Source organism: Vigna radiata, chromosome 8 (assembly GCF_000741045.1).
Source record: "Vigna radiata var. radiata cultivar VC1973A chromosome 8, Vradiata_ver6, whole genome shotgun sequence".
Classification (NCBI taxonomy): Eukaryota; Viridiplantae; Streptophyta; class Magnoliopsida; order Fabales; family Fabaceae; genus Vigna; species Vigna radiata.
Window position 1 is genome coordinate 26,472,977 of NC_028358.1, and position 14,208 is coordinate 26,487,184.

A 14,208-nucleotide genomic window follows, 5' to 3' on the forward strand; every position below is an offset into this window, starting at 1 on the left:
AAGCATAAAATGCTTTCTCAAGGGCTAAAGTGTAAGACCCGAAATAAATACAATAAATTATTTTTCTCCCAAGAGAATTATTCCCAAATAAAGATAATCTTATGAAACTTAATATTTCTACTGTCTATGATGAAATTATGATTGATAGTTGCATCGTATTTACTAATTTAAAGTTTTATGATGTCTATGGATGAACCGGAATTTAAATACAAAATTGAATGATTTTATCAGTGAAAGATTATTGATTTCTTAATCTAAAATTTATAAATAATTGAACACGTCAATTAAAAAGATTAAGAATGATGGATATCTTTAAATTTAAATATTAAAATTGTAATGAAAAATATTTTATACGAGCGAATTGAAATAACTACAATTATTGGTATTTCTTGTAGTGAAAGAATTGAATGAAAATTATTATTCCCTCTGTTACAAGAATAGAAAATGTTAAATCCCATTAGTCTTTGAATTATTTAGTCTTTGAATCTTTTGAATTAAAAATTAGTGAATTGAGCTTTGTACATGTACGACCCTGAGAATTGAAAAACCTCTGTTATAATTGTTTTTGGATTAATAGCATTGGATTAGGAAAACATGATGTCCTTGTCACGTAAATGCTAATAATTCAGATTTGGTGATTGAGAGACTGTAGCTTTCTCATTTTCATCATCCATGACGTATAATTTTTTCTTTTTCCCAACACATAATCTTCTCCTTTTCCTTTCCACCCTAGCATCTGTGATAATTTGGCTTCATACAACAAAACTTATACGCTTGCAAGGAAATGAAACAAAACATGCACAAAATTTGAAAGTAGTTACATAGACAAGGAATGGAGATTAAAGGACTCAATTCCTCTTTGATTAGAACCGTCCAAAATATTAGGTTACTGAAAATAAGTATAAAATACCAGTCTTCTAACTTAATGAAATTAACAAAAACAATCAGAAATATAGAAAAGCGAACGATATGAGTTTCATGATGAATAAAAGAGCCATAGAACGTTCAAGGAGAATAACAATAGAGCAACGAAAGATAGTAAAGCTTTTTGAACTTGAGGTAGGGGAGTTAATCTTTTCTTTGGTTAGATTGTATGAATATCTTGTAGTGTAAATCTGAAATACGTGTTCCAATCTTTTGGTTGTTGCTTGACATTGCCATTGCTTATATTTCTGCCCTGTCTCATGAATGAATATGTTGAGATGCATATTACGGTCTATGAAAAATGTGAACTAGATGACTGAAAGAGAAAGCTTCATAAGCGTAAACATATTCTTAATATAAATTGAGAAAATGGAGAGTTTTTTACCTCACGGTTCTTTATAATAGATAGTAGAATTAAAAATCTATTTTTTTATATTAATTGCTCTTGAGGCCATGTGCTTGTGTCAGACAGCCACACCTCTTAAACTTTAACAATTTGTCTTCTTATTTTACTTTGATTTTATATCACCTTCTTACCTTTAAATATAAACTGTATGGGTATTTTAAATTAAAAGTTAACGGACTACACTAGTTTCTTTGTTTTAATTCATATGGAAACTTGTGCTTTGACCATACCGTATTGTCCATAAAGATTAAAATTTGAGATGCTTCTTTGAGCATTTTTCACTGTTTCAATTGTTTATAAAAAAAATTTCTTCACTTATACCATACCCATACCTTGTAGCAAATTTTTGTTGTTTTCTGCTACTATAAGATATTCCAATATTATATTGTTAAAATATTCAATTTTAGTTTTATTAATTCTTATGTCAATGGTAGCAATTTATTTATTTCGAAAAAGTTGAAACACTTTGTCTTGGAATGGACAAATTTCATGTGAAGGGTCAGGAAGTATAATGAGTTTATTAACTTTATTTCTTTTAGATGTAATGAATGTATAACCTTATACATTGGGTTTTATTTTCTTTTAATTTAATTATTTTATCTTAATTTAATTATTTTATCTGGTTATTCGCGTGTCTTTCTTCTTTGATGTGGAGAATAATGTTATTTAGTATTATTTACAAAAATTTCAGAACTTTCTTATAGTAGTTCATATTTAATGTTTTAGGTTTATACATATTGTTAACAAAGCTTCGGTGTAGTACAAACTTCATTAGCAGATTTTAAGAAATTAATTATAATTCATAAAGGTAATAATTGATAATACATGGACTTGTTTTCTTTTGTACTTTATGCAAATTATTATATGTTATGATCCTTTTGGAATAACAGCGAATAACCACAGGTTTATATTTATCTCGGTAGTTAAAAATAATTATTTCTTTTTGCTTATGTAAGATGATAGGTGGATTCAAGTCTTATCACTTTTCCTCTTTCAAGAGGGTACAAATATCTCGCCAAGGGTTTCTGACTTATACTGAGTATTGTGCTTGGTGAATGGATGTTACTCACCAATATTTTTACTCGTAAGTCCTTGAAGAACTAGGAAGATATGTCCAAAGCAATGTGCGGAGGACGGCTCTTATCTGCGGCCCATATGAGGGACTGGTTTTGTTATATGTTTATCAAATGGGTATGAAGAAGAAAAACCGAGATAAATCCAATAGTTACGTGTGAGAGATGATAAGTGAGTAGTGTCCACAACTACACGTAGAAGTAGTATGATCCTATTAATACACTAATAATATTATTAAAAATTCAAATTGTATAGGTAAGTTTATTTGTAACTTATGCTTTTCTGTATTCGGTTAGCTCATCCTACTTATGTGTCTACGATGATCGTATAAATCGTGTTGTTATATGGAAGTAGATGATGTTTCAGGTAAAAATGAAGACATTTAGTTTGAGGATGCATTGGGAAACACTCTTTGGGACTTTTAAATATGTATTTTAAATTATGAAACGTTGTGGTTTGTAATTTTAAACTACTTTTAAGATTCGGTTTGTAATCCAATAATTAGTCTTGAAAACTTTGACATTCTCTTTGTGTAATACTAATAAATGTTGTGGTTTTAAATGTAAACGTATATTTTGGAAAAAAAATTTGTGACACTCCGAAAAGGGGTATTACATAAAGCGTTTAATAATCACTTACCAGACGATGTTTTCTCTAGAAAACTTTGCTAATATAACACTGCATTGAATTTTTTTTTATCCTTAGTGTTATATAAGGGATAAACTTCAATTTTCATAAGAAGCTAGCTTATTTTGCTCATATAGTCTATTGAGAGATTTCAATAAGAGACACTTTCTTTTAAACGTTGTTTATGATTTTCTAATTCATTTAAACGATTTGTTCTATAAAGCATTACTTCAACTCTTGGCTTCAGATGTTATAAAAAACTTCTTCATTAGACGTTACTATTTTAAACAACTTTTCCTACACAACAATATTTCGTTTAATGCTTTTTTTAAACTTCAAAACTTAGGTTTCTTTAGATGATCTATTCTCTAAACGATTTTGTCTTAACAAGTATGTACCGAAGAATTGAGACAAGTTGACCAAAGACGAATAATGAAGTTGAGTTGGCCTAGGTCGAAGAATCGAGCCTAGCCGATGGGCTAAATGTCGAGAGATGTTAGTCCAAGCCAAATATCAAGATGAGTCATCTTGGGCTGAAGGTTGAGTTGAGTTGGCCTAATCCAAAAGGTCAAGCCAAGTTGGCTTATGACAAAACATTAAACCAAGTTGACCTTGACTGAAAAGTTAGTTGAGTTAGCTTGGGTTAATGGTCGAGCAAAGTTTGACTGAGTCAAAGGTCGAGTTGAGTCAGTCTAAGATGAATAATCAAGTTGAGTTGGTCCAATATGAAGGTCAAGATATGTCGGCGTATCCTGAAGAATCGAGACGAGTCGACCTGGGTTGAATAATTAAATTGAGTTGGCCTATATTAAGGTCAAGATGACTCAACGCATACAAAACAATCGAGACAAGTTAACTTGAATCAGAGAATTGAGTCGAGTAAACTTAGACCGAAGAATCTAAGTCGACCCAAACTGTAGGTCAATCAGAGTAGTTCCGATCAAAGATGAATCCAAATTTATCTCACTTAAAGATCAATTAAAATGAATTTTGATCCAAAGTTGAATTACAATAACCTTAACTAAAGATTAAGCTAAGTCATAAAAAATTAGAGTTCTAGCCAAGTAATTTGAAAATCAAAGTTGAGCAAAATAATAATAAATTAATTTTCATAGTTAATCACTACGTATCCATTTCTTTTTCTATTCCTAATTATAACTTCTAATTTTAAATTTTAAAAGGCTAATAAATATTACTATTTACAAATAACTAAATTTCACAATTAATTAGTCTTTATAATTTTTTTCCTATTCTTATCTTCTAAAGTTAAATTTTAAAAATGTAATAAATATTAATATATACTAATAAATTACTTTTTACTATTTTTATTTTATCAGTTTTTAAAAACTGTATCGAATATAGCGTATACCGAACGGTTACTAATTAAGGATAAAATAATATCTGATAAAAGATATTAAAGATAAAATAACAAAAGATATCTCATTAAAGATATTTTGAGGATAAAATAACCAACGATATCTAATTAAAGATTTGATATGTTGTTTATGAGCAACTAACTGAATCTAAAGGTAAATCTATTTTTATTTTATTGGGTCTGAGTCAGTTTAGGATCCATGAGATGACTTATAAATATAAGATCAATGCCAACAACCAAGTACGTTCTACTGACACTCCCAAATACTCAACAATGATAACAATTCACTAAATATTCTCTTGTGAGCAAAAGCTCCTCAACGCACGCCTATCTTGAGCGTCAGAGTGTCTTTTGTAGGTACGTCATCTCCAGGCAGACTAAAGGCAAAGGAACAGAGTACGCGATTCAGGCATCGAAAAGCGGTAGAGTCACGTCAGAAAGGTTAGTGTCTCGGTCCCACAAAATCCCTACCGAAACATTTTGGCGTCCACCGTGGGGCCGAGAGCAGGAAGAAAAAGCCCAAATGGTGACCACAAGGAGCATGGACAAACAACAGAATACCAGAGATTTGATAGCGCATATGCAAGCAGATATACACGCACAGGTAAGAACCATACAAGCGCAGGCGCAAGCATAGCAAGAGATGCAATGAAAACATGCAAAGGAGATTGTGGCAAGGGCAGAGCGAGGCTACACTGAACGGTCAGCTTAGCACTCGGTGTCCACAACTGAACGGGGTAACAACCATCAGAATGAAAATGATGGAAGTCGTAATCGGCAGCCATCTCAGCACACCAACCCGAACGGTCGAGGAAGGAGAAAACTATCCCCCCCACCCCCCCGCAAACCATTCGGCCCTCTAATGCCAGAGAAGAATCCTCCTGTATTAGAGAAGTATGATGGCTCGACAGATCCCGACAATCATCTCAGGATCTTCACCAAGGCAATGACGTTCTACACGGACAGTGATCCAGTTATATATAGAGCCTTCTCCCTTATAGTGGTATAACACTCTTCCCCCAAACACAGTGGATTGCTTCGCCATTGTGGAAACCCTCTTTAGAAGGCAACACGCCTTCAATCGGAAACAAGAGATAACACCGGCGAAATTGATAAATACTAAACAGACTAAAGGGAAAACTTTGAAGGCCTTTATGAAAAGGTATACTGAAACCGCACGGCGAGTTAAAGAGGTCAATTACTCCTTTATTATCAACAATTTTCCTTCATGCCTAAGACCATGATATTTTGCTGAAAAATGCTATGCGCAACCACCAAAAACTATGGAAGAGCTCCAAGAAAAAGTAGTTGAATTCATCCGTATGAAGGATATGCGAATCTCACAAAGACAGCAACAACATGAAGCTGATGTAGGTGGAAAGAGAAATGACAGCAAACAAACGTTCGACGACAACGACAAGGGAGGAGGTTCTCGACCAAAGGACCTCCCCCGAATACCTAAGTTTGATCATTACACAATTATTAATGCACCAGGGAAAAAAATCCTTGAGGAAGCTATTAGTGTTGAACTTCTTTCGGTCAAGGAGCTTCATTCACCTAAAAATGCTTATGGAGGAAAGCACTGCCAAACCATCAAAACCTAGGACATACTACCGAAGAGTGTGTAACACTCAAAGATAAAATCAAAGAGCTCATTTGTGCGGGCCATCTCCGTAAGTATGTGAAGAAGAATCGGTCGCGAACAAGAAGCTCATCAAGGTCCCCACAAAGGAGTACTGAATGACCGTATAGAAAGGAGGAGTAGAAACATAGGCGAAGTTGTAGCCGCAGTCATAGCTCTGACCGCACAATCCTGAGGCGTATCGACTAGAAGATATAATGAAAAGTCCTTCCTAATACTTGGAATGCGACTCATCTCAAGTTTACATTAGTTGAATTTTGATGTCATGTTTTATTTCGATTAAATTATTTTGACAAGACTTACGTGTTTACATTTTTGGTATGAATAAAGTCAAACAGTTCCCTTCATTCACATATGTTCAGCCGTTCGGCTTCAAAGGTATTGGCCATTCGGCCTCATAGTGCAGATGACATGATCATGCACACGAATCACATGGCAAACCGAGAACTTACTGTTTGGGCCATTTCAGAAAACCTCGGGAACGTTCTCCGAGAGCCTCTGGTCCTAAACCGAACGGTGAGGTTCTCCATGAACTCTCACTCTTGTTCTAAACCGAGCGGTGAGGTTCTCCACAAACTCTCACTCTCGTCCTAAATCGAGCGGTGGGGAATGTTCTCCATGAACGCTCACTCTTGTCCTAAAACCCAGGGAATGCTCTCTGAGAACCCTTGGTCTTAAACTGAGTGGTGAGGTTCTCCACGAACTCTCACTCTCGTCCTAAACCGAGCGGTGGGGAACGTTCTCCATGAACGCTCACTCTCGTCCACAAAACCCAAGGAATGCTCTCTGAGAACCCCTGGTCCTAAACTGAGTGGTGAGGTTCTCCACAAACTCTCACTCTTGTCCTAGACCGAGCGGTAGGGAACGTTTTCCATGAACGCTCACTCTCGTCCATAAAACTCAGGGAACGCTCTCCGAGAAACCCTGGTCCTAAACCAAGCGGTGAGGTTCTCCACGAACTCTCACTCCCGTCCTAAACCGGATGGTGAGTTTCTCCATGAACTCACTCTCGTCGTAAACTGAAACCGTCACAGGTGTAAAGACAGTAAAGACAATCCCTCATGGACTATAACCTGAGCGGTGAAGGCAGTTCCCTATGGATTATCATCCAAACGATACAAGCTCAGATAAGTCCTATAGTTAATCTTGGCTAAAAGTCGAACGATTAACTCATACTTGGGGGGCATGTATCGGATATAGCGTATACCAAACGGTTACTAATTGAGGATAAAATAATATTTGATCAAAGATATTGAGGATAAAATAACCAAAGATATCTTATTAAGGATATTGAGGATAAAATAACCATGAGATGACTTATAAATATAAGGTCGGGACCAACAACTAAGTACGTTCGACTGACACTCCCAAATACTCAATAGTGATAACAATTCACTAAATATTATCTTGTGAGCAAAAACTCCTCAACACACTCCTAACTTGAGCGTCGGAGTGCCTTTTGCAGGTACTTCCTCCCTAGTCAGACTGAAGGCAAAGGAACAAAATACACGATTCAGGCATCGAAAAGCGATAGAGTCACGTCAGAAAGGTTAGTATTTCGGTCCCACAAAATCCCTACCGAAACATCCCTACCTAAACATCCCTACCGAAACAAAAACTAACAAACTTAAATATAAATGAATAAGCTAATTTTAAGATATTTCAATCATCAAGATTTTAGCTACTAATTAATTTCTAATTTTAAACTAGATACTAATTTTGACGATAATTTCTTGGTGGTTAATGTTTGTAAAAGATTAATTTAGATTTTAATTTATAAATCAATTATAATTTTTTATTTATAAAAGTGTACAATTGAGTAATTAACACGGACAATGAAAGAATATTAGAAATATTTTTTATTAGAGAGATTATATAAATTATTTATAACTGACACCTACTTTAGCACAACATCTTAACACATTTAATATTTATAGATTTTTATTTTTTTTAATGCCACTCAACTTTTTCAATTACCTTGGTCATTAATCTGAACTTGTTAGCAATGAATTTATACTTATCATCAGTTTTGTATCTAAATTAATAATGTGGAAAACTACTCTTCCAATCTCAACAGTTGAATTGCTTTTTCTTAAAATTGAATATTACAAATAAAAAACAAGCCATAGAAAAAAAGCTCCTGAGACAAATCATGTTTAATGATGCTTAATATTATTACAATAAAATATTAAGATAAAGGGAGATTATAAAGATGTTTTTCTAAGTTATTAAATAAAGAAAAATTATGTAGGATGAATTGATACAGACAGAGAGGCGTGGAGGTTTCCCACACTAATCAGTAAAAGAAAAAAAAAAATGTTCAAACTTATAGCTGTCTACACGAAACTCTGCAGACTCAAATTCCACAACTAACATTTATTATGGATGAAAATGAGAAAATGGTAATTATAGAAAGGTTTCTTTTAGACAGTGGAGGTAAAGTTGAAGTTTGCGCATGTAGTTTGGCTTCCAAAGAGCAAAGAAGTGAAACCCAACCTTGAAGCGGCCAAATCGAACTGCAAGAGATTATTCTCAAGTTGATACCCACCAATCACAATCGAAGTCCTCGGCTTCTCACCACCATTCACAAATCCGAGACAAAGCACGTCATCGCTCACACTCACCATCGAGTTCGCTCCGAAAATCCTCCAAATAGTCTTCTGGTTGTGCAGAACAAGCTCAATGGTTGGCACTGACGCCCCTAACCGAGTGCCCACCACGTTCTTACTGCTGAAACACACTTCAAACGGTGCCACTCCAGCCACCCTCGTTATGTTCCTCGCAGCAGACGCTTTTACAAAAGCCTCCGTCACTGCTTTGAAGATCGAAGCCTCCAACTCGGTGTAGGGGTTAACGGAACTGATCTTGGTTCCGCCAACGCCTTCGCTGTTTATGGATAGCAAAGTCGTGTTAAGGGGCACAGCTTTTTCGTCGATTCTGATGGATTTCACGCCGATGAAATACTCGGCGGAGGGTTCTCCCTGGGAGAAAGCGGAAGCGGTGCTGACGGGGTTGACTAACATAGGGGTGAAGGTGAGTAACTGAGCGGCGTCAATGTTGGGGAGTAGAACGTAAGGGCCGTCGCCGAAGAAAGCGACGCCTTTTGAGGAGGAGAGGCAGACGGCGAATTTCCTGTGGAAGCTGAACGCGGAAGCGAACTGTGAGGGAAGAGCGATTTTCGTCCTGCCGAGACCGGCCATGCCGGAGACTCCAGTGGCGAGACCTTGGAGTAAGAAGGTGGGGGCGCAGGAGAAGAGGAAGCGGGAAACGGTGACGTTTCGTCCGGGGTTGAAGCCGTTGGTGGATTGGACGGAGATGGTATCTTCAGCAAGCTCGCCGGAGGTAGCGGTGTGGGTGATGGTGTTGTCCGGGATGAGGCCGCACGTGTTGTTGTTGCAGCCGGGTCTGGGGGCGGAAAAGCAGTCCCCGCAGGAGAAGGATCTGGCGAGGGAGCACTGGGCGGAGCGGCAGCGTGCAGGGCGGTAAGTGGAGGAGACATAGTTGGTGTCGCAGTCGACCCAGAGGAATTGGCCTCCGATGTCAAGCACAAGGTTTAGGGGGAGAAGAGGAGTTCTTTGGTTGATTTGAGTTAGGTATTGGAGAGTTGATGCATGTTTTGTAATGGGGACAACGAGGGCTTTGGGCCTGAAAGATTGTTGAGCGAAAGAGGGTGCAATGAAGAAAAGTTGGAAGAGAGCAATGAGATGCAGAAAGTTGGTAGTATTAGCCATGGCTGTGTATGACAACTGAAATAGAAATGAAGTTGAAGATAAGGTGCAGCGGTATCTGTATTTATACATCAACGTGAGTTGCCACCTTTGATTGCTTTATGCAGCGCAGCGCAGAAGTCCAATGACAACTCACGCATTAGATTCGTCAAACGTGACAGCCTTTGTCTAACTTTTTCGAAAAAATATATGTTGATAACCCCAAGAGTTTTGTTCTCATATATAATTTTTTTTACAAACATTTAAATATTGATTATATTTTAATATGTAATTCATCTTAAATTATTTCACAATAATATTTATGATTATTATTATTAATTATAGAGTAATTTAGGATCAATCATATATTGACACGTAATCAATATTTAAATGTTATAAAAAAATATTATCTAAATCTCATTATCCTTCAATTAAACACTCAATATCTAAGTTTGTAAATGAGTGTATAGAAAAAGAGGAGTGTCGGTCATACATTTTTCAATAATGTTATTACTACAAAGTTTGTTAAGTTTATTATAATTGTAGAGTGAAAATGGTTTCATTTTGATGTGTTGGTATTTTCTAATCCTTACATGTTTTTTGCAATAATAGTTAATAGTCAAGTGGCATAAGTTAGGCAGCTGTTTAAGATTGTGTCTACTTAGAGTAGATAGAGCCTTTTTCCTTCTCTCCATATTAGATTTAGCTGGAAACAGAACACGTGTGTCTTTGGGATTGATTAGTTAATTTTGGAAGAAATCATACTCTCCAACCCAAGCCTAATATAAAGAATCATAAACATATTGAATAAACATTTACAGTTGCTTATTTGGATTAAAGGTGACATTTACATGCAAAATGCATTGATACTAACAGCAACAAATATTACCCTTACACATGAAGTTTCAATGTTTTTATTATATATTGTTTTAACTTGTTTAATATTTTTGGTTCATTTTACTTCAATGCCAGAATGTTTTCCGAGGATTTTGTATAAAAAAAAAACAGTTTGCGATAATATATATATATAAATTCATTATTTCTGCTCTATTTTCTTACTTATTCTTTTTTATTGTTGAAGAAAAAATTGTCTTTAATATAGTATAGTATTTTTTTAATAATGGGCACATGTTGCACGTTCTCTTGTCTTCCCTGGAATCACTTGGAGCATATCGTGAGTGTGAAATTATCAACATTAATAGAAATTAAAAAGTGTTAAATTAGATTAATTTTGTTTTATAAAGCAAATAATTTAAAATCAATAAATAATAAAATATAAAATTAAAGATAATAAAGAATAAAAAACTTGATTAAGATATTTCTTTTTATATTTTTTCTTCTTATTGCTTAAGTTTTTTATTGTTTCTATTCACTTCATTTTCATCTTTTTTCTTTTTTTTTTATAAAAAAAGTAAACACAAATTTATTAATTTGTCTCTCATTTCTTACTTATTTTGTTTTATTTTTAAAGAAAAAAATTGTCTTTAATATTCAATTACGATAATTTTTCTTATAGTAATTACGTCTCTTAATATTTAATTAGATTTTGATAATTTATTTTTTAATTATAAACAATTTTTTTATCTGTATATTATTAAAGAATAAAATAATATTGTTTTTAAGTGATAAAAGAGAGTGAAATTGAAATGAACACAATTTCAACTTCTTCACTTATATACGGAAATTAAAATTCTACTGTGAACAAATTTTATCTTTTAGGTTTTAATGAAAAAGAAAAGACTAATTTAAAATTTCAACTTTACATTTTATTGGTAATGCTCCTAATTAATTGAAGAATTTATTAATCAGAATTATGTCAATCTTTATCAAAAACATAAAAATTAAGAATATTATATAGTTGATTAATTGCTTAATTTGTCTATTTTAAGTTTTTTTTTTTTTTTGTGACATCCAATTATATAGAAAGACATACATAATCAAGATGTCATCATGCATAATATAGGAAAGCAGTCAAGAGTAATTAGGATTACAGTCATCCTTAGAATAGTATGGAATTGAAAACTAGAGTACTAGAGTTTCTCCCTAGAAATTACAGAGAATTTAAAAACTTAGAACATAATAAAGTTTCTTCAAAATATCCATGGACAAGAGAATTAAAGCCTAGAGAACTAGGCAGCAACACTGTCTTCCCCATCAAGAGTTGTTTCCAGAGTATCCTCCTCACCATCTGCTCCCATCCAAGTGGATGATCATCCAAAAGAAAACACGTACAACATGATACAAACACAAGCAAGCAAGGGTGAGCTAATTATATAAATAAGACAACATGCATCAGATTACTCATGTGACCATACAAAAGTGGACCAAGAACAAAATAGGATTAAAACACACAACCTAAGCATGTTAATTTCTAGACCTGACTCGTCCAGACTTTAAAATGATAGTTGGGCTATGGCGAGTCTTGCACCCGTGGTGACTTATGAAACTTGGTTCCCCACCCTGCCACACTCACGAGGTTAATCCGTTCCGGGCCTTGAGGCATACTGGGAGCTCCCAAGACTAAGGACCTCCTGCTACTCCTCACCACATGGTTCAACCTCTCTAAGTGAGTATGATTGACCATTGGAGCGTCAAAATGACTCCCAAGGCTAAGCCCCTACTTTCATTTTAAAACACTAAGGATCTCACCGAGAGATTCTACATTTACTACCACCAATACACTAGAAATCATGTTTTATTCCTTCCCAATTCACATACTTTTGATACCACCATAACCATTTATACTGTTGTACATTAAACTTCAAGTCATGCTTCTCAAACCAAGTAACTATCTTTTAATCAACCATAAAACAAAGAACAAACAAAAAGAAACTAGAACTCCTTTTCTAATTTTTTCCCACAACTCTTACTGTTATTGTTGAAAAAATAATAAGTATTCTAACTAAAAATTTAATACTCAACCTAATAGTTTTGATATACATATATTTTATCACAATATACTATTAAATAAAACTAACCTATTAAATGTCTATACAGTTATATATATCTATATTGGTTACATAATAATTTGTATATAAGTTACATATTATCATATAACATATATTATTATATAATATGAAAGAACCTACAGAAAATGAACAAACATCGAATATAATATATAATATATAATATACTATTATCAATCTTACTCAATACTTAACACCAAAAATCCTGCAACATATGTAATCCACACTTTTGTTTCCTAAATTTCAAAACACAATTACTTATACTAGTATTACATAATATAACTTATATAATATTTAAAACCCAAATACTTTATACTTACATTACAGTTTATAACTTATATAACATTTCAAATACTCTTTATAAAATATGAGAATATAATATAATATAAGCTATATAAAAAAAGAAACCATAAATACTACACTAGAATAAAGTTCCTGCATCAACGACCAAAGAAATATATATTACGTGACTTAAACCAATGAAACAACCAAATATACTGCATCATAAAGCAATGTAAGGATTGTTGAACCAATCCCAATACCGAATGAACATCATATAAGAATCCAGATATTTTCATATTCTCTGTTTAATCGTTGTTGTACTTTGGTATTATATATATATATATATATATATATATATATATATACTGTACTAATGTTTATAAAAAAAAAGTTAAATTTTTACAGTACCTCCAAAATATAACTTAAACATTGAAATCTATATCCTTATTTGCAATTGTATGAACCTTTCACTAAGCACCAGTTTTTTTTTTTTTTTCAATAATCCATAATGATCCAAATTATATACTACATATATATTTGCCTAATCATTAAACGTTACACGCCACACACATATAATTTTTTTTTTAAGCACAACAACATAATATACAGGCCCGACAACATACATATTTCTAAACTTAATATATACTATCAGATCACACAAATAAATGAATTTATATAATCAACTCCCCTTACCTTTTGGTTACACAGAACAACTCACAAGACCTCAAGACAGTACTCCAACGCAAAGACAAGATCAATCGGACCTATAATCACCAAAATGGTGATGGAATCAGCTCTTAGAGCCAGAGTATAATATAAATTAGAAAGGGAGGGTTCTATCTGCATGAAATTAGTAAAACCCCAAACCCTAGATTCTAGAACAGTGAAAGAGAAGGGGGAAAAACACTTACCGGGACGAACAGAGAAACTGTTCGATTTAAAATGAAGATCTTGGTGCAAGGAATGTTGTAGTACCTTCAGTTAAAATTTTTTATCGATTCAGTGAGTGGTTTTCTTAGAGAGAAGGCAGAGCAAATTTCTTAGAAAGAAAATAGCTATGTCTAGAGAGAGAAAGCAAAGAGTAGAAATGGGAAATCTGATTCTGATTTTCAGAAGACCCCTTCCTAAGGATATGGGTCCTTTGCTGATGGGCTGGCTGTCCCAACTTAAGGCCCAATAGCCCTTTTTATTTAGGGTTTTACATT

The 14,208-nt window shown here is 34.0% G+C and overlaps 1 protein-coding gene across 1 annotated transcript; it reads right to left on the minus strand.

Moving 5' to 3' along the window:
• Nucleotides 1–8,252: 8,252 nt before the first annotated feature.
• LOC106771253 (basic 7S globulin) lies at nucleotides 8,253–9,824 on the minus strand. Its single transcript, XM_014657201.2, has one exon. It carries the CDS (start codon nucleotides 9,777–9,779, stop codon nucleotides 8,472–8,474), a length of 1,308 nt encoding a protein of 435 aa, XP_014512687.1. The 5' UTR covers nucleotides 9,780–9,824; the 3' UTR covers nucleotides 8,253–8,471.
• Between the last annotated feature and the right edge of the window lie 4,384 nt (nucleotides 9,825–14,208).